This window comes from Gavia stellata, chromosome 9 (genome assembly GCF_030936135.1).
Source record: "Gavia stellata isolate bGavSte3 chromosome 9, bGavSte3.hap2, whole genome shotgun sequence".
In the NCBI taxonomy this organism is placed as follows: Eukaryota; Metazoa; Chordata; class Aves; order Gaviiformes; family Gaviidae; genus Gavia; species Gavia stellata.
Genome location: NC_082602.1, coordinates 5,524,967 through 5,547,282, shown reverse-complemented (window position 1 = coordinate 5,547,282; position 22,316 = coordinate 5,524,967). Strand labels below are relative to the sequence as shown.

Sequence of the window (22,316 nt, the reverse complement as noted above, 5' to 3'; positions counted from 1 at the left end):
TTTTACAGATTCACAATTTCATGTAGCCACACAGACAATTTCACTGGAAGCTACAATCAAACCACGTTTTGGAGCTCTGTAAGAAGATGTACAGACCTCAGCAGAACTGGTAATGTCCTTCCAGCAGTTTCGCCATCAACAACAACAAAAAAAGACAAACAATGTGAAAATGGTAACACACACATATTTAGACATGTATCAATATATGAACTGTGGACTGGTTGTAATACTTTTGGTATCTGGCAAGAAGAGGTCTCTTATGACAAAATTTTAACACACATCACCATAGCAGTTTTCTATAGAAGAGCAAACAGTAGCTGGCAGGTACTGAGATGAGAAGGTTTAAATTTTTGAGTCATGAAAAATGTATTCATGAAGGAAATTATACATTCCGAATACATTTTCGGCATACTATTAAAAAATATTTATATTAGATTGCTCACTGTACCCCCACTCCAAAACATAAATGCAAATTAGCCCTAAATTAATGAAACTTAAAAAGCAGCAAACACTGTGTTTTCTGAAACAGCCTGTGTTCTCTGAAGCCCTTCTGACAGGAACAGGTTAGGTGAACCCTTACGTGAATGGAGAACATAAGCTTTACCATAAAGAGCTGTAGCAGATATGAAAAGTGTCTGGAGCTTTTTCACAGGTTCAGTTATTTGATTCATGCAATGTGAATTTTCTCTGGTAAGAGATACCATTTTGTGCCCTAATTCCTTATTTGTGGAGTACCAGTCTTTTCAAATACTTATTATTAACCATCAGTAATCCACTTTTCTGTGGCTATAGCACACGGATAATTAAGGGAAAAAAGCCCCAAGAGATGCAAATACCTAACAAAGATGACCAGGCAATTCTTTAAATTAAAAATATGAAACATAGCCTTTTTAAGCTGAACAAAATGTTTTCTTCACTCTGAAATAACTCTTTTGGAGGAATTCTTGCAATTTCCAGAACTACCAAAAATGTTCCCCCTGAGCACTGAAATGAAAAGTCTACTGCTCAGAGCAAGATTAAGTAGCTTAAATGCAAGATACACTGCACCACTGTGATGATAAACCAGAGCGTCTTGTGTTAAATGTCTTCATCAGGAAACCATAAAGTACAAGTAAACACGAAGTTTGAGGTATCTGTATGCTTGAGGTATCTATATGTCCTTACACTCTAAAAGAGTAAGAATGGCAATAAAATACTACACAAAATGTTATCAATCACAGGCAGTCTCTACATAGAGACAGTGGGTCAGACCTTAAACTGCTGTTGAAGAGTACTCAACACAGGGGTAAAGCAAGGCGTTAGCACTCCACAGCACTCACATTTATGAGATGAGACAAAGGGTAAGGCCCAGAACTATGCCATCAATAAATAAAGACTTCCGGTTTGCCATCTATTTTCTGGTTTTGAATTTCCAATGCTCAGGTTCCAGTAAGTGAACAACAATTACAATTTGAAATCTAGACAGACACAACTGCGCAAGTCCCAACTACCCACTGTATCATCTTTCCCCGCAGCTGGGACTTCCCCGTGGCTACAGAGGGCTCAGCACTGCATACCTCTTCCTTAGAGGGCTCAGCACAGTCGAGCTAACTCCCTGTCTCAGATGTGCCCCTACTTTCAAGGGATCCTAGCTCCTAGTCTCATCCTCACAGCATTTCAGTTTATGTGCCTAGATCCAAATATGCCTCAGATCCAAATGTGTCTCATATCCAGAAGTTGTGGACACAAACCTGTGGTGAAGCAACAGGCTTCGGAGAACCCAAGGAGGTAAAGCTCTGGCAGCTGCATTCCCAGTGAGATTCAAGTATGCCCTACATGCAATACAGGTCCTTCACTACCCACCACCAACTACTTCATCTCCCTTGCAGCATCATTCCTGGAGTGGTCTGATACTGTCTGCCACAAAGCAGATGAGATTTATAGTCAGCCTCAGCTTGGCCTGCCCTTGGGCTACCTGGATGGTCAGGGCTTGATTATCAGTACCCTAGATACGTAATATAAATATGTACAATGTGGTCAGTTTCAGTGCACTTCCTAATCTGGCCTCTAGGTAAAATGTATCATTAGTCTCCTCCCATTTTCTTAAACGTCTCATTAAGAGACCAAAACCACCACTGGTGTGAGAAGGGATGGCTTGGCTCTGCTCCATGCCACACTCAGTACGGCAGTGCCACACACATGGTAGAGCTGTGGTACAGCAAGCAGCAGCAGCCTCCACCACCTGTGGCACAAGAAGCATGGGGACGTCCAGAAATGCAGACTAAATTACTGAGTTGCTGCTAGTTTGCACAGTCACACATTTCTGTGACTTGTGTGCAAAATATTCCACGAAATATTTTTAACAAGAGAAATAATTCTGTGGCACTGACACTTTTCTCAAATCTGTATGAAGTTGGTTAATGTATTTAAAAAGAACAAAAGAATATTGGTTTTATAAATATATTTTCAGATCTCAATGTTTCAGATTTTCCTTTGAAACTATTTTTAAATATATAAGTCTTGAAAACATGCAAAAGCTTTGAAACTGACAATGATAATGCAAACTATTTTACTGACATTATTTTACCCAAAACCTTAGGTAATTTTAACATAAAAATCCCGTTAAAAAACTGAAGCTTTTGAAATACACAACAAGAAAGAATGAAATCACAACCTATCAGAAAAGTACACTGGCCCAGCACACATAACAGCGAGCGTGTATATGTACACACACACTCCCCCAACCAATATCCAGAATAAGCTGAGAAACTAATAAAGCTCAAATATCATGAAACAACATTCCAGAAGTAAGGAAACTTCAACTCAAGAAAGCAGCTATCATACCATCAGTATATCTGACCTTTCTTTACCAACCTTATTTAGCCTTGTCTGAACAATCTAGCCAGTCATCTTTATTCAAACCCACAGGTCGGTGCAGAATAATTATTCAGACCCTCCCTATTTAACGAAGGCAGAAGAAGCAGCATCTGCAATCATCCTAATTGCTGCTCACAACAGCCACTTTAACCCACACTCAATCACAACTCTATTACCCCTTTTGATCACACAGGTAAGTGCATATCCCTATTGTGACTGGGAGTAAAAGCTGAGAGAGAACTCAAGAAACATGGAGTCAGTATTGCTGCATTCCAATGTATTCAATAACTCTTCATTTTAAAGGATGAGCAGAGACAAGACAAGAGCTTGTCATTAGGAAAATGCAAGTGCTTATTACTAGAACAAAATGATTGCTCCTGTGGATACATTATTATCCACACACCATAGTATGATTCTGCCATTGATAAGCTATCCAAATTCCCAGTAGTAATTCCTGTTATTTCATGTCCTGAAATGCAAATATATCCCTTACAATATATGTCTATAAGTAATATTCAGAGAGGATAACAATAGTACACAAATAAGTCTGAAATACCAGAAGAAAAATTACTGCCTTTCAAAAGAATTATAAATATATTTGCAATTTACTGTATGTCTCAATTACTTTGTGAACAAAAAAACTTAAAGCTTCTTAGAGACAGAGTGGGTCTTTATTAGAGTGGAGAACATTTTGCTTAACTTTCCATTGCATCACCTCACTGTGATGTAGCCTCTGTGAAAACCCAGCCATTATGTAAAAGGCAGTATCTGCTGAAAAGATGTTTCTCCCAGCTTGCAGTAAAAGCTCTAAATTTTATCACTAACACCAATAGGCCCTTGATGTCACTTGATGTCCTTAAGGCTTATTAGAGACATAGAATAAGTGAGAAGAAAAAAAAAAAGAAACAAATTTAGGAACCACAAAAGCTACGCTCCTTATACTGTTTCAAATAGTTAGGGCTAAATCCTAAGTTCCTGTACATTTGTTTAGGCACTGAGGGCTAGTTTCAAAAAAAAAAAAAACAAAACAAAACAAAAACAAAAACCCCCAATCAAACAAAAAACCATAAGATTCAGAACTTACACAGAATTTAGGCACTCGAGTCCTTGGCAATGATTCTGTTAAAGCTAAACGCTTACCAGGCAGGCCACATCCACCACCAAGCACTGGACCCAGGGGCTTTAGAGATACGTGGGTTTATTGCCAGTGTCAGTGTAGCTCATACAGCTTCCCGGCAAACCAGCTGCTAAAGAAGGATTTGTGAAGGCAGCACTTACTGTGTGTGGTGTCTCTGAAGCAAAGCAGCTCCCACTAGCAACATTCAGATAGAAAGAAGCCTTAAGAAAAGTAATCAAACCAATACACTAGCAAGAAATGACATACACATATCCAGAAAAAAAAATAAAAATCTTCCAAGCAGCTGACTACTACAACTCATAAGAGTGACTGAAAAGAACAGAAATGACAGGGGGTAGGCTATGTTCTGTGAACCATACACCATCAGGACAAATACAGGAGCAAAAGCATGTCCTTTGTGGATAGCGGGCAAGGAAAACTTTCCACTCTCATGTACAAGCTGTGGTACAGAGCCTCTGTGCCTCACTCTGGGCATAGGGTACAAATACACAATGAGAACATACACAGACTCACCTGAAGTATTATGTAGTCCGTGCGACTGCTTGTGGAGTACAACAGTGTACCCAAAGAGAAGAAGGGAATCACAACCTAGTCCTTAAATTGTACTATGTTAACAAATGGCTGGCATAATTTTTGTAGCTCATTCAATTCACAGTCCTAGCTTATTGATATTATTAATAGAAGAGCCCAGAAGACAGTGATAAATCAGCACTGTCTCCCGGATCTATCATCTATTCTTCAGTGAGTTAGAGTTGTGAAGTAAAGTAACTGACACCTGATAACCTTTAATCCAGTCTCAGTAATAGACATAAACTATTCTTGGTGAGAGTTTTTCCATTAGGACCAATATTAATTCTATAAGCAGATCAAGAGCACTAAAAGAAACTAAAAATTTTAAATTCATTCATCTCATTTAACCCTAGTGTAACACCTCATACCTTTAAATCTTTTCTATTTCTTCCTTCCTGCTTCCCTCCTCGTCTTTATTACCTTGTGCAGACACTGTGGTCTGCAGCAAATCATATGACACTTTCCCTTTTTGCCATATTTAAATAGCTGCTTCCTGACTTGAGAAAGTCAGTGGAGCGGGTTATGTATTCTTCTTTTCCCCTTAGTCTGCATTATGTAACCCTAAAATCATTATTATTTCTGAAATAGAAAAGATAATCACAATTTTGTTTCGAGAGTCCAAGAATTTAAGACCATTTGCCTTACAATCATGTAGTTTTACTCCTGCAAGACACAGAATTCCCCCAAAGCTTTCTTGCAACAAACCCACAGTGATCTTTTGGACTAATACGTGTTGCTATACACCGCATCTGCATCCTCCCATGCGCTCTGACTACTACAGGTTGATGCCTTCTCCCTTATTGAACTTTCAGCCATTTAACAGCAAACCTGATCCACCCAAGAAAGACATCACAACAGACATCTGCGACAAGGTATCGAAGACTAACATTCCAAGCTAACCAGAGCTAAAGAAATCTCACATAGCTAACCCATGTGTAAAGCACCACCAGAGAGGTTCAAGAATTATGTTGCATTCAACAGAAACTGCAGCTAAATTTTGAGTAAAAATATGAAAGCATCTTTGTCTGATATAGGGACTGAAAGAGCAACCTGAATTCACAGAAAATTAAATAAATCATCTGTAAATCCCACCTGCCCCTCCCCCCCTTCCATAAATAAAAAGAAATTATCAACAAGTACAATATCTGTGAAATGAAAAAACATCTGATATGCATAGATTATCTTAGTCCCTACACTTCAGTGTCCTAATGACAATAGGATAAGACAAAGAAAACAGTCTTTTTAGAACAGCTTTGGACTGGGTTAACTAGTTTGACTTATAAAATAGAAAGGAATTTCAGCTTCCAAAAAAAGAAACAAATAGCTGTATCATACAATTATCTTCTCAACGTGCCTGATGAATCATCTTGAAGTATCTTTAAATAAGAACACTATGTCTACAGAAAATGTTTCCAGAGGAAAAGCATAATTATTAACACTGTGTACCCATATTAATAGTATCTGAGTCTCCACTGTTTTATCATTTAACTGCCAGACGTAAGAAGTGCCAAATCTATTCTTTAAATCTAATAGTTATTTTTAAAACACAATCAAACCATATTCCTTTTCAAAAATTCACGAATTAATTGGCCTATAAGCATGCCAGATAACCAGTTTTCTGGATTTACCAAACAGTCCTAGCTTTCTAATTTAGCAATTAGTTATTTCTACACTTGTAACTTGGTGCTCTTACACAGATGAAGTGTAGTGGTGTGAACACTCTACTTCAAAATGATACTAACAGATTACTTACATTATTTAAATAGTTGCATTCTACAGGAACAGAGATTACATTTTAAAACTCTGGTTTTAAAACTAGGAAGTGAAATTACAAAGAAACTCTTGCTGCTAGCATACAAAGGATTATGTCTGTTCTGTACTACGGACAGTTCACAATAAGCATAAAATAACCTAAAGATGTGTACATTGTATCTGTAATATAGCATGTTCCGCAGACTGTATGATATAATACGATCCATACTATTTCTGGAGACCCATATTTAGCTTTTACCTAGATTTATGTAGAAAAATGTTCCTTTTGACCTTTTAAAAAGCACATTGAGAAACATAGGTTAAACTCTAATTTAGACTAATTATAGGTTAATTCTAATATACGCTGAAACAGATTGTGAGGCAGACATTAAAAAAAGGAAAAAAGGCTGGTTACCTACATTATTTATGTATTCAGAAAGCAGGTCTTGGAGAGCTTGGCGGATAGCATTACATTCAGCAATGATGCGCTCTCGATGAAAATCACGTGTGCAGGAAGAATCAGCTAGCAAAGCTGCTCCACTGATAATAGCTTCCAGACGTTTCTCTAGTGAAGGCCTTATTTTCTCTTCATTCACTACAAGAGGATCCAGGATAATTAAATTCTGGAAAACATTAGGCATACAGGTAAGAAAAGCCCGGCCAATTAAGTTGCTGCTTTATTTTTTTACTTGCATGAACTATGGTAACATTATGCTTCCTAGACTTGCAACTAGCCCTTTCCCCTTGAAGTATCCAAAACAGTTTTGACCACGGCAGATTCTGTTTTCCCTACTGGGTCTATGCATACAGGTCATTCGCAGACAAAGGCAAGTTCTCTCTGCCATTCAGATGTCACTAGTTCTAAGCCAAGATCCATGTTATCAAATCCTGCTGGCCTGGACCCAGTGCTAAAATGGCAACAGAGCTTTCCAGCCAGAGCTGGTTCACACCTAAGCAGCTCACAGAACAAGTAGAACAAGATCACATCTACCTGCAGGCCATGCTGACATCCTCTGACTACAACTGCCTTGTGTCCAAGTCCTTCCTCTGTTTCCTACTTTTGCTGCATGAGATTCAAGATTGTCATCCTCTGCTTCAGTCTCTCCTACACCTGTATCTGGCATTTGTTCTTCTACAAGGCATTTCACTTCTCCAGAAAACAGAAATGCTATTTGTCTACCTTTATAAATATGCATGCCTTTTTATTACTGCAGTATCTATTTGGTCTATCGACCTTCACAACATCCTACTCTAGAATGAAAAACTACCAACCCCTTTTTATAAGCAAAGTACTGAGGCCCAGACTACCAGGTTCATGGCCATACAGAAGGTATATCTTAAAACAGGCAACTGCATGCCATCTTCCCAAGTTCTCAGCCAGCATTGTTTCTCCTCTTCGAGTTTTGTCACTGCAGTTGTAAAAAAAGTATCCCTTGTTTCAAACTCTTTCCTGTGTCTGTCTACACTTCTTGAAGGTCACCTGTCTTCCTCATCCTCCCGTACCGTGGGCCTGTCTTGTATAATTACCGTGTAAATTCTTTAAAAGATGATATGTATCTTATACTAAGCTTGTAGTGTCTATGTACAATTATGACACTGTGTATGAGTTTACTAATCAGTAATATTCTGTGTTTTATCTAAGTATCTCAGACCAGAGTCTCAGCTTTGTTTGTAAGTGGGGTTCAACACCTCCAAAATTTAGACTTTTAGAGATCAGGACCACCTTGGGATTTAATACAAAGGCAGCAGCACTAGCTCACAGCTGAGAATGTCAAATCAGATTACATGAGCTGTAGTTCTGCTGATTTTTAGTCTAATGCAATCCCACACTGCGGCAGAAAATCACTGCTGCTACCTTTAACAGGCTGAATATGGGCAAAGATCAAAATAGTAGCTTTTGTTCAACAATTGTTTTTTCAAAGGACATAGATATAAGTGTCCTCCCACTTTTCACTAGCTAGGGTAAACAAAAGCAGACAACTGTTTTGGCATGATAAAATTAATTACATTTGTGTGTACAGCAAATATTCTGAAGAGAAAGGAGACGTGGTATTTTCATGAAATGTGAAAGGAAGCGTATTCGAGCTTCAGCATTTGAAGAAATTCAAACTAGCAATTTTTAATCTAACTGAACATCTGAAACAGTGTCATTATGGTCCAGATCACCAAGCCTATATTCCACATAAATCTATTCACCTGTTATATCCATCTGTGGTTCCAAGCTTTCAAAAGAAATATTGAAACAAGAAAACTATGCCATATACCCTAAAGTGGAATTTAGGTCAGGTAAATCAGAACTTATCTGTGCTTACCCAGTATGTGCCGGACTACTTTTAAGCTGGAGAATTTTAATTATATTTTCAATTTAGATTTAATATCACCATTTCAGGTACTGTCTAGCTTAGGCAACTCTAAGAGTAGTGAAAGTGTTCTATTAGAACATCATAAGATAAAAGCTTAAACAGCTAGGAAAGGGAGCTTCAGTCACCTTGAAATTTTCTTGTTGGATATTATTAACATTCTCTTACACGTTAGGTATGATTTAGGGAAAGGAAGACTTTGTTACATGTTCAATCCTCCCATCTTTTCTGAAATATACAAGAATTGCTTTGAGACAGCTGGGAGATTCTCCAGAAAAACTAGAGAAAAATCAGACTTCAAAATCTGAATATTTCCAAAGGAAACCAATGCAGGTTCCTTCTGCATTACTACGTGGTTCAAATGGAAGCTTGTATTTCCCAACTTGCAGGATCAGTGTAGGTTTCTAAACATTCCATTTCCACTACTGTTTTCTTGCCTTGAAGTCCACCATCTCATTTAAAAGCATTCTAGTATTTAAGCAGTCTCAGCACTTCAAGTCCTATACTTACTGCTTATTAACATTCATAAAATCAGTGGACAATGAATCTTCTTAAACAACCTCTGTAAGACCTTCTGGGGCCTAAAGTTCTAGGATTATGTTACATGTTGTACCAGAAACTGGGACTACATGAACTCCAGTCCTCAAATTTCCACAGACAATGACTAGAAAGAAAAGGTACTAGTGAATTCCTGTCTGACTTCACATTTTCTGTGTTGAGTTTTGGGATTTTCGTACTACTGCAGAGTATCACAAAAAATCAGGCCAGTGCTATGGCTAGTGCAATTTTCTGTTGTCTATTCTGAGAGACTATAAAAAGTCTAAAACTAAGTTTATGGACTTGTTTCAGCAAGTGACAGGATAGACCATTAAAATGGTTTATGGGTCTATGTCAGGTGTTTATGTGCATCCAGCAGATGCAACCGTAGATTAAGTTAAAGTATTAACTATGTATTTCCAAGCTCCTGGATTTTCACCTATCCAGATACACATAAACTCCTTTTCAGTATATTATGTGCAAGCAGGAGGGAAAGAGCTTAAGTATTTTGAAGATGAAAACCACAGCTATCTGTATATCCATAAAAGCAACATATTAAACCTATTTGTATTTCTTAACTGTTTTTTACATCTTTCAACTAGGAAATATGTTGATCATGGAAACATTAATCTCACATGCAACTTTGGAACCAAAGCCAAAGGGGGATGGAACAACAATTTGCCCACTCGCAAAGACAGAGCAAAGGAATCAGGCAGCCCACTGCTTTCATCCTCTTTTGCAGAAGAAGAGAAGTTGGAGTCAGTTAAGAACTACTCGTTAGTTACAAAAAAAATCTGACTTTTGCCCTCTCCAAGAAAGAGAGAAGAAAAGCTGAAATTTTGCCCGGGCCTGGCAGACCCTGCCATCAAGGCTAAAATCCAAAGAAAAGAAAAAGCACTTGGACAGAATGAAGATGGCTTGCTCTTCTACTCTGAAATATCTCCATATACCCTAACCTCTTGCTGGCAGTGGACAGAGCCAGACTGGCTCTCCCAGGCAACAGCATAGGAAGTCATTTTGCTTTTGCAGGCAGCTTCTTAATTGCCAGTGCCTAGAGCCAGGCCTGATAGGAGCAGTAATCCAGCTCTTAATGTTGTCATCAAAAGCCTTCCTACTGCAATTAAAACATTAAGACTCCTGTGTCCTTTTCTAGAATAGCTATTTCCACAGAAGGAAGGAAATGTACCTGAAGACACCTTCCTGGAAGGGTAAAGGCAGTTAGATACCATTTGTTCACAAGGATAACTTACAGACACGTTAAGAGTATTAGTATAGGCCATCCATTTTTTCCTCATTTCTTCTCTTTGCTGAGCTTCCTTACAATAGCAAGATTATGGCTGAACACAAAGGAAAACTGCACCCAATTTACCTGGAGGCAAGCTAAGTTACTACACATCTCAAACACAATATGCATTGCAGGAAACTAGGGAAATGCAGTAAAGGCAATTGTAAAGAAGTGGTAACAAGTGCTATTAAGGACTCTGAAATGCAGGGGAAATGAACCCCTTTCAGCTGTCACCTCTCTAAGTTAAGAATCAAAATAGTTCTCAGCAGTAGGAACTGTGTTTTCCTGCATAACAAGTGTTCAATGACTGCATTATCTCGGTCTTCATTACTTTGGCTATATCCAAAGAGATAGCAAAACTAAAAATGAAAAAGCTTTGACTTTAATAACTAGCATACACATGAAACACTCATCCACGATGATCTTCTAAGAATGACAAGGGAAGGCATTCTAAGATATAGTCAGTTTCCAGATGTCAGGACACTATTTTATGATGTGGAAGACAGGTTTATTCCTATTAGAGATTTGAAACTCTGTCTCCCTCATTTACATTACAGTCCTTAATACCAAAGTGTTCTGTGGTACCTCACTTCTGCTGGAGTTGTGCCACTTGGTCACTATTCATTGAAGCAGCAACTTCACTGTTGCGGTCCTATATATCAAATAAGCACTCTCAACACTAAGCTATATGTACACTGTCCATGATAATGTAAAACACATCTGCCAAGTAGAGTATTTAAGTTTTATTACAGAGAGGAACAGCTTCATTGATTGTGGAAGACACACCTGAAGGCTACAGCCAATTAGTCATTTAGCTAGCAGAATGACTGCCTTCAAATCTCAGACAGAATGGGAGTAGAAATGTCTTCCTTTAGGAGACAGTTTCTGGAAAGTTCATGCAAAGATGGACAAATAGCACTGGCAAAAAAGCTACTACAGTTCATCTCTAATTAAAAAAAATCTAGGCAGTAATAACCATGAAAATATGACTTAAGATTCTGCCCACAGATTAAATTCTTCAAGCAATTTCATCAAATATTTACAATCAGTACTTCTACGCAGAAAAGACGATCCAATTTTCAAGGAACCAGAAGACACCAGATATGGAACAAGCAGTTTTGCGGTTTTGCTTTAACAGGGCTAAACAGTGGTTAGCTACCTGAGTTCTTAAGCATAAGTGAGCACTTAAAAGGAGCTATTAGATCCCTATTTTCTCCCTCATTGGTCTTCTGATCCATGAAAAAGAGGGATCACGTGTATCTAGAAACCTGGTTATATTTCCTGACATTTTGGACTGATTTACGGTATCTTGACATCCCATATGTAATTGCTCTGCTAGATAGCCATGGTCATTAAAGGACCACACATCAGATAAATACGCTGACAGAGAGTCAGGCATGCAAGACCTGTACCATTTTGTGACAAATCTCTTCATGTTCAGAAGATGCAAGACCAGTGAAAGGCATTAGATAACCTGCATCTACACACTCTTTTAACACAGATCTTAAAAGGCAATTAAGTTTGTAACACTACAATTTTTTGTTTATGAATGACATGGTAGTTATATGGAGCATTTAAGAGGAATTGTTGAGAATCTACTGATTTAAGAGTTAGCTGCTCTAATTTTACTGGTGATTTCCTCACCTATAAATCTGTAATAACTTTCACACTGCCAGCACTGGCAAAGGAAGAATGAAATTGCAAAACATCTAGATACTAGATTGTTGGGTAAGCTCCGTGATACATTTCCACACTATAAACATTTAATGAGATTTGTTCCCAACAGACTATTTACTACATCAATCTATTTCATGGCACTGTATTTGGAACAAGAAGATAGAGCAAAGGTTATTTCAGGTCCTTAGCCAATAGAACTTTCTGTAAAGAAAGAAAAGTGCAACCATCTAATTCACAAAATCATTTTAAGAAGTTAAATGTTCTGTAAGTTGTGCTTTATCTAACTTACACAGCTTCAATTCTCATTTGTGTTACCTAGGTAAAAATATATTTTAAACTCCATAAACAAATGGCTTTTTACAACAGTCTGACTTTTATGTTCTTATGTTTCCCAACAAAAACAAATTCAATCCAAGAGACAATTTTTTCCATTTTGTGATTATCACAAATCTTAAATTTTAAAACAATAATAAATTTAATTACATTTTTTAAAAAATCATTAAAATGGTACTGCTCACATACAGTCAAGATGAATTCATATGCAGTCAGAAGACACAATCCTTTTGCCAAATTTTGTTTAAAAAAATCTCTAAGTAAAACAGGTAAATAATAGCTCTCATTTAAAGTATATCATTTGTCATTCAGAGTTTCATTGTAACAAATCAGTTATTACTCTTAAATGTTTCTTTTTTCTTCCATTTATTAAGAAAATAGATTAGAAACTCTAATTTTAAAACCCCCTGTGAGAAGCAAGGAAGGATGACGTACAACATGCAATTGTAGCCTGTTCCTTTGGGGGGAAAAAAACTGTCAGATTCAACTTTGAGCATGACTCAGAGGTCTGTTTTGATCAATAAACTGCCACTACAAGATTTATGTCATATTTCAATGTATTTCTCTAACCTTTGAAAATTTTAGACAAGATCTATTACCACCAGTTGTAACACCAATTTTCCTGAAAATGTATCAACAATATCCAAGGCTGAGATCTGGTAAGTCTGAGAATTTGTAACAAAAAAGACCCATATTTGCAAATGTGTTAAGAAACTTCCATTCCTCTTCTTGATCTGGGCCTACATCAGTTACACCAGATGAGGAGCATAGTCTGCAATCTCATCTATAGGAGTTCTTCTACCATTTTTGGCAGGACAATGGAAAATAACACTGGTAAGAGCCAGAGCAGCCATGAGAAAAAGGGAAAGCTCCATACAAAAGCTTAGGATCAGGTCAGGAGTAGAGAAAGAACTGACTTTCTCCAAGTATTTGCTTAAATAATGGAAGTAGAAATGCACAATTTGTGAAAGCATATTGGTTGTATCTCTTTACTTGATGATAAGCAGAAAACACAATTGAAGGATTTAGAAACTTAATTATATAAATTACATAATGATCCCAATGACAAGTTTTGGAGTAAAGGACTTCAACTTGCATTGTACTAGTTCAAATGCAGTCAAGGTAGCAGTGATCATCATCATCTGATAATCACTGTTATTTGTAAACTAAACTCATGGTTCTGCCCACTTACTCAGTGGGGGAGACAGATGTGTCTGTCTCCATCATTAGTGACACACTTGTAACTAATTCTTTCCTGCTGTTCGAAGGAAGTCAAATACTGAACATACATGAAGACTTAATTCCAAACTCTTCTGAAGGAAGCAATCCCTCCCAATTAAATAATTTAGAGTGATAGTATGTAGACTAGACTAAGCAGAGCATCAATTTCTAATGCCTTTAGGGCCATCACTTATGACAACAATAGTTAATTAAAAAAAATATATATAAACCGTTTTTCCAAAAATGTTGCAGTCTCACAGGTTTACATACCTCAAGCTCATCAAGTGCACTTCCAAGAGTAGCTGTGCGAGATGTAGGTTGTCCCATTTTATTTCCAACTCCTTGGGAAGCATTAGAAATTACATTGAGAGCATTCTGTATTTCATTGCAAATTGAATCCTTGCTGGCAGTAAGGGATGCAACATCTGAATGTTCCAAACAAGCTGAACATATTGAATGTAGGAGAGAGGAATTTTCCTTCAGGGATGCACGTGCTGCAGCAATTTCATCTCGCTGATTGCTAGATTTCAAATCCTGTCAGCGAAAGAACATGCTCTTTATTTCCAAAAGCACTTCAAAACTTCAGAACTGACAAGTAATGTATAAACAATATTTTTCTAGCTCTACTCTGTTTAAGGAAACATGGAGTTGAATTCATCAAAGAATGTGAAAATGGACTACAACAGTACTTAAAATTGAATCATCTTTATCTCACAAGAAATTAACAAAGTCTGTGTAAAACAACACAGACTTATTGTGTTTTATAACCAGCACCATGAACTGTCCACATTTTGCTTGTTTTTAAGCACAGTTTTCTTATGAGAAAACTGGTCTGGAAATCAGCTTTCTCTCCTCCCAGACACGTCTTTCTTCCTAAGCAATAGAGAAGGACAGAGGTGCAGACAGGGTTAAGCAAGGAATTCTGTGATTGTTGCATCTAAACAAATTTCCAGTGTTTGCTTCCCTGCCACCCTAGCATATGTCCTAAGCACACTGCAGAAAGGAACAGCAGATCAGGGATGAGAATCCTGCACTCCTGGAAAATGGGAAGCATGGAAAGTGTGGAAATTGAAAAAGGTGCTTGAGAGAAGCCACCTCTGTGAAGTGCCACTGCCTGTTTCTCCTCTCTCCCTCCTATGTACACACTTAAAGCACTCGGGGAAATTACCACACTCATCTTGTTCCTCCCTTCTCCACCCAGATCTTCTTGACACCCTACTGCCTCCTGCCAGCCCAGACAACAAGGAACACACAACTCTACAGAGCTGCCAAGTCAGATTTAATTGTCTCTAGGAATTCAGCCTGGGAGATGTTATTTGGACAGCTGAAAGTTATGGACTTTGGGACAACCATACAGTCAACATCAGGATTGTGAGGAGCCTCCTGTCTCATCCTATTTTACTCTAGACATTCTCCCCACTCTCCTTCTGCATCTTGTCCCTTTGAAAAAAACTAGCAGATATTTGCAAAATGGCTTGGGTGAAGGATACAATTAAATTCAGGGGAAAAATAAAAAAGGAAGGGAAAATAGTACATCAGAACAATAAAAGCCTGTGGCACCAGCTTCAAATGATGAGAAGAGGCACAACGAAGAATGAATGACAAAATGTGTACAAAACTGCTCACAGCCTGCTCTAAAGCAAGCTGAAGTCTTTCTAATTATTTTCCTTTGCATTGCATCAGGCTCTATGTGCATTATTTACAAAAGCATCACAGTATCCACTTCTCACTGCATAAAGAGAGAGAGAGAGAGAGAGAGAGAGAGAGAGAGAGTTGAAGCCTTAAACAGAAGCAGACAATGATTTAACCAGTTGATCATCTGAATTAGAAAACTGAGTTATTTTCTTGGGTGTATTAATACTTAACATATTGTTACATTTTCAATAAACCAATATATAAATGAATCACCACTGTGCAGGAATGACTTCATTGCCCAGTGTGCTCAAATCCAAATACTAGTGCATCTCCAACCCTGGTAAAGCATCTGTAATTTGTCCAGTGCACTCTCAGCAAAAAGTGTTATTTATTTTTAAACATGGACTCATTCTAATTGGTGAATCTACCTTCCTACAATTAAATTACAAGACAACAGAATGCCCTCTTTTCTCCTGTGCTGCAAGGAAGCTACAGACCTAGAGATACAATGGTAAGTCAATACAACACTTCGGTCTAGCTGCCTTCTATTCTTAACCATTTCTTACTTTGCTGCATCATATGCAAACAATCAAACTCAAGTCCTTCCAAATTACTTTTTCCCCTCTAAAACAGTACTGTCTAACCAGCAACAAGGGGTTCATAAAAAAACTGGCAAGACAGTATCACAAAGCCAGTAATGGCAAGTCAATAACGCAGCATCTGAAAACATGTCCAGAAACAGTCCAAAAGATTCAATGTGTTAATGTTTTAAAAACACAGAATGGTTTTTTTTCCACGTAATATTGTATAGAGTTTCAGAATCATGGTATTGGTAAATTCACCTATGAAGAGCCTCACTTTTGTTCAATAACACTTCAAAGAAAAAAAAATAATGCTTTAGACCCATGAAATTCATCACTACTTTGTTGTTCAGTTGTGAGCCTTGGACAGCCCCAAAAGAAGCTGTAGGGCCATTGTTCCCACTTCCCTCTTATTCCAACTTCTTTTTAGACTAGTGGACTATTTCCACTGCTCTGGGATGTGTTCTTCCACACTAAGTCAGCAACTGAGCTCTAGATAGGTCATATGAGAGCAGTTGACATCAAAGATAATCCTGTCTCCAACCATTGTCAATCTAAGAGGCCCAGTATAGTGATACTTCCCCAGGCTGCTGTCCCAGCCACCCCCTCCCCCGGACATACTATTATGCCTTCCTCATACCTGGTTGTCCCTGCTAAGAATGGAAAATGAATGCATAGTCACAGATTCCCAGCTATGGATTGTTCCAGCCAAACATGGTGAATGGAAAACTTGAAAACTACCGTCACAGTTAAGTTTCGGTTGCACTATTTCAATAAGAAGGAAAAAAAAGGGGGGAAAAAAAAGTCTGTTCTTTATCACACTTAATACATTTAAGGTTTGACAGCACAATACCCCAGGAAGCCAGCTCTTGTTCACTGAGTATTCGTATCAGCACAACTCATGGGATCCAGGCATCACTGTGGGTATAAATCACACTGCTGTATTTTGCACCAGCTGCAGTCAACACAAGGTTCACAAAGGCAGCTTCAAATAAAGTGCGCTGCAGTCCCCCAGCTCACTCTTTGCAGAGACAGATGTCATTGAACTGAGTCCTATATCCAGGAAAAACACATACAAACCCCCACAATTTCATCCTACTACAGGGCTGGGGGAAAAAAGCATTACTTTTTATCACAGCTTGAACTTGGCCTTCAGCATTCAGCTTTCAGTCAAAAGTGACTGCCAAATTGTGTGTATTTGGTGAATCAAAGACAATAACAAAGCTCAAACTCTTCCGAGTGCATTCGTGCACTGTTTATCTGGGTAAGGTGCCGGGTTACCTATTTCCTAAGTACTGTGTAGTCTTACTCAGTGGAAGAAAATACCTCACAGACAAGAAAGTGAAAAAGATCTGGGGTTGATACTGACTACCACATTGCTCTTCAGCTGTGCCATTTCTTCCAAGATAATACTACTTTCACAGAGGTTTTAAAGGCTTATACCTGTCAGGGCCCTGAGAGCACTGCTAGGCCTCAAAGGCCCTGCCCAGGCTCAGCTGGGGCCTCCATCACCCCTCACCCTTGGGCCCTGGAGCCCCAGTTCAGCTCACTCTGAGGCCTCCAGTCCCTGTCTGAGCTACGTCGTAGGAGTGCCGGTCTCCAGCTCAGCCACAGCTGCCCCCCTGCCTGGCCACGGGCCCCCAGTCCAAAGCTCAGCCCACAGACTGGCCTCAGCCCACAGTCCTGCCCCGTCACCATGGTGCTTCCGAGGCACCACTGGGCTGTCTCTCACCTGGTTACCCTCACCAGGCCTGACCCTCAACCTGACCCACGGACTGACTTCCCAGCTTGTCCTCTGACCTGCCTCGTCACCACAAACCTTCCTGATGGTCCGGACTCTTGGTTGAGCCTGGTTACCATCACCCGGCATGCCCAGCTCACCTTGAGGCAGGGCGGTGGGACAGGGCCCTGGCTGGTGAGGCCCCGCCGCAGACAGCAGCCTGCCCTCGCTGCAGCCCCACAATGCCCTTTTCTAAACAGATCAGCATTCACCATCAGCAGGGATCACCTCTTACAAACTCTGTCACAAAGCTGACCCTGCCTACTCTACAAAATGCTAAGTTTACAGGAGTTCAACAGCATGACCTAATGGCCCCTTTCCTCCACGTCAGGCTTTTAACTATACCTCTGAACTGACTACTACACAAGTGACTGTAACCGAAGAAAAGACGGACACAAACACACATTGGGAAGAACGCCTGACTTAGGATAATGGCTTTGTAGCACAACAGAAACATCACTAAATCATAGAGCTGTACTGCACTGACCACAAAAGGTCACCTTCCATGTATTCACAGCAAGTTAAACCCCACTGAGAAGGTATGCTGCGAGTAAATTCAGAACAGCACTGAATCAAAGGATTTTGTTTAAACGCACCTTTGTGCATTTCTCATTGACTGAACCAAAATCCTGCCATTACCTTCACCAGTCACTGTTAGATTTAAGTACTCTAGAAAGCAAATGATTAGACCTTCCAGCGTCATAGACACAGAAACTCACCGGAAACTCTTCTTAAAAATACCTCATCTGCTCCCCCCCAGAGAAAGCATGTATTCCCAAAGCCGGTTTGTTCACATTTTGCTTTTCTTTTTTTTTTTTAAATACATAGGTTTCCAGAGATAATTCCAGTCCAAACAGGTAGATGAAATAAATTAACACTGTTACATTTCAGAAACGTAAAAATTTTTCCTTTCTCATTTCTCTTCTCCGATAGACAGGCAATGGTGAAACAGTGACAGTCCCCAAAACAACAGTGTTTGCAGGCACCACAGAAGTAAGTCATTTTAAAAGACGTATCTTAAAGATTGACCAGGACTGGAGACAAAAATAGCAACCTATCTTTACAAAGCAGCAACACAGTATGTGCTCGATTGTCAGGAATTCCAAGATAACTTTCTACTAAAAACACCTTAATCGGCGCCTAGATTTATTTTTCCTGATTTCAGAAGTCATCAGCAGTTCTTAGTGTCTCGTGCTAAACTATACTACAGAGTGTATACAGAGTACATCTATACCATATATATACACACACAAATATATATACTCTACATGGCTATAAACTGTAGGCAGAGTTTGTTTGCATCAGCCTTATGCATGAATACACAAAATGTGAAGTGTTACAGTACAAAGCCATGTCAATGTTATCATAGGACTAAGCCTTAAGTAATACCCTCTGCCTCTAAGAAGACTGCACTGTCTATATAAAACCACAACTTTCAGTCAACTTAGAGCAAGCAGGAAACAGATTTACAGGACTGAGGTTCCCACTAGAAGTGAAGCCTTGAAACTTTCTCTCTGTATCTATACCTATGCAAAGTATCAAAAAATGCCCATGACTAGTTAATATCCCAGCTTTTTAAATCCACTAAAGTTTTTCAGGAATTTGCTGTTCAGCTAGGGAACATACAGTTTCTTTTGATGACTTTGTTGCATCAGACTGCAACTACTGCACCATATCCTGTGTCTCTCATGCTTCAGCAACTTCCAGCCCAGTTACACAAGACAGAGCAACAACTTGCTGTCACTTCTCTACCCGTTATTTCAGGATTTGGTCCCCACACTTCTAAAACCCTGCTCTGTTAACTATCAGTCTCTTAGATGAAGTAGCTGATTTTGAAAGGTAGCAGAGCAATTTTTCCCCTGTAAGAATTAATGTAAGAATTTTTCTTTAAGTCCAGTAATCCCTTTTCTGCAAACATATACCACTTAATATATTAGCTCACAAAGGTTTTCTCCTAGTACAGTTATGGTCACATTTGTCATGAATGAGCTTGCCTGGAACTAGAGCAGGAAACATTCATCAGGGAGAGGGCTCTGAAGTTAGGGAACTCCAGAAGGTCTTACCATATCTTGAAGAGAAGGAGATGGCTAACAAAAATGTGAAGGAGAGGAAGCGAGGAAAAAGAGAGGGAGGAAATACAGCAGAAACATAGATTAATTTAAAGAGAGGAAAAGAGGAAATGGGGGAGATAAAAAACAAAAAAAAAAAGAGTGAGAGCAAAAAAGCGTAAGGAAGATGAAAAAGAAGAAATAAGGGATGGGAAGGAGTCAGTGATATACCAACCTCACTTGATTCCAAGCACTTGAAAATAGGATAGCCAGTGCAGAAGCACCCAAAAGTGGGGCAGCAGCAGCCTGCAGTCCTCTTATGTAATTTAATGAGTAAAGCAGCAATCTTTTCTTTGTAAAGAAAAAAAAAGAGGAGTAAAGCAGCAATTTTTTTCTTTGTTAACATTTCTACTTAAGGAATACCTTCTCTTTACGCTGCTGTCAAGTACAGTTTAAAATTTTCAGAAGTCCAGTGTTTTCATGGCATAATTTTTTTTCCTATCTAAACTTGCTTTGTTTTCAGTGCTTAGTTCTTAACGTGACTTGGAGATAGGAAGAGGCAGTAGGTGTAAACTGTTTGTTTCAGAAGCATGTCGTATCAGTTAGTGTTAGCTTGACCTATGTTGTTTAAAATACCATCTTACACTTCAAGCTAAATAATCTGCTGGCTAACAACCATCCTTGAGAGAAAAGAGCTCAGAGATTGACACATATTTCTGGCAGTCAAGATAATTTATAATTTAATGTAAAGCTTAATATTAAAGCAACCTATCACAGTTTTCAATTGACAAGGAATTTGTGCATACACATCTAACTAAAGTAATACAAGTCCAACAATGCAGAAGTTGGAGCTTGCAGAAGTAGGAAGTTCAGAAGATATGCCAAAGCAGGACCTAAATTTTTTCATAGGAGTAAAGACACCTGAAAACTGGCGTTTGTGAGAATTGATAGGTTAAAATTTTTTGGTAAACATTCATACAAAAAAAATCAAAATAAAACACATCGAGCAAGACCCAGTACAAGATTTCTCATACTGTATTTATTTCAAAAGTATGGAAAATATAAAGTACCAGCATTCATATATAGTACAATGCACAGAATACAGCTGTTAAAGCTTTCAGGAAATATTTTGGCCTGGAATTTTTTCAATGGAAGATGACTCATTGAAAAATGTGGCAGAATGGCATTTATCCACAATTACTTATTTCTGCAATTTTATTAAATTCTCATAATACCATCTGTGATTATTTTTTACTTGCTTCTTTTTTGAGATTTTAAAATTAGAAGGGATTTTGGGACATTTATTATATTGAAAACTTGCTTCATTCTCTGCCTTAGTGGTATTAGGCTACTTTGAAACAACTTAAGTAAAACTGTTAGTAGTGGAAGATCATGTTATACATGGTCCAGTAGCATTTTCACTGATACACAGTTTAACAGGTACCAAACAAATAGATCTTTCACATTTAGCCTGTTCTGGTTTAGCCTTCTTTTTATACATATAATCATGTTTAAACATATTCCATCTGCCGCAAGTGCTCAGGATCTCTTTCTCCAACAAATCAGCTCAAGATCCCCTAGGTACAAGCTTCTCCTGGTCTTGAACAGAGCACAGTTCAATTTTCTTAGATTTAACATCTCAATATGAAAGATGCGAAATCATCAACAATAAACAGGTACACAACTCATATCAGGCAGCCTGTTCCAACTGCTATTTTCTCACAGATTATACACTCAAGAAATACTCATGGCCCTTGCCCATATTCTTCTGTCAAACTCCAATTACAGTTTAACTATTTTTAAGCATTCATTATAAATATTTCCCAAGTATTTAAAATAAGCTCATTTCTAATTAGCTCAGTTTTTTCTAATTAAAAAAAATCCAAAACTAAAACAAGCTGAATCAAGTAAATCAATGACATAGCCTCACACACTCTCTTAAGATGCACACAATTCAAAGACTGCAGGGAATATTAAGCTTCTGTAACACGAAGACACGTACAATTGACATGCATAAAGAGTGGCACTCACGCAAATGGAACTGAAGTGCTAATCCAGCAAAACAAGCTTATTTGCATTACCAATTTCAGAAACGTTAACAGTAGGTTTTGGTTTTGCTGTTCAGCTTAAACTGAAAAATGAGCTGGTTTCAAGTATTTATCATGGACACTATCGTTTCCTTTTTTTTGTTCTCTATCAGTTTAAGTTTTTCATGGTGTTTTCTGCATACCTTGCAAGCACTTACAGGACAGCAACTCAGAGCAAGAAAGAAAAAGCCATAAGCCCTTGAGCTCTGTATTGAATGTTAATGCATTGGTATGGGATAGATTTAATACAGAACTGAGAATAAATGACTTCCAGCAGCTGCACTCTGGACCTATAAATCGCTGTGAGTACTACAAAATCCATACAGAGGAAGAACAGCTGTATAATTTACAGCATCAGTATCTGTCAAGAAATGCTGCAAATACAGAACTTGATTTCTTCGTTTTAACATTCCTATAAAAATTAGAAATTACCCTTACATAGATTCTATTTAGATT

General features: G+C 38.4%; 1 protein-coding gene across 2 annotated transcripts in view; it reads right to left on the bottom strand.

Annotated features, from left to right (window-relative positions):
* CTNNA3 (catenin alpha 3) overlaps window positions 1–22,316 on the bottom strand; it is a 540,343-nt gene that overhangs the window by 408,534 nt on the left and 109,493 nt on the right. For both annotated transcript variants that reach the window (XM_059820900.1, XM_059820901.1), the window contains exons 6-7: window positions 14,000–14,263; window positions 6,736–6,939 (exon numbers count right to left, since the gene is read on the bottom strand). In XM_059820900.1, the coding sequence (XP_059676883.1) occupies window positions 6,736–6,939; window positions 14,000–14,263 (468 nt within the window). The remainder of the gene's footprint in view (window positions 1–6,735; window positions 6,940–13,999; window positions 14,264–22,316) is intronic.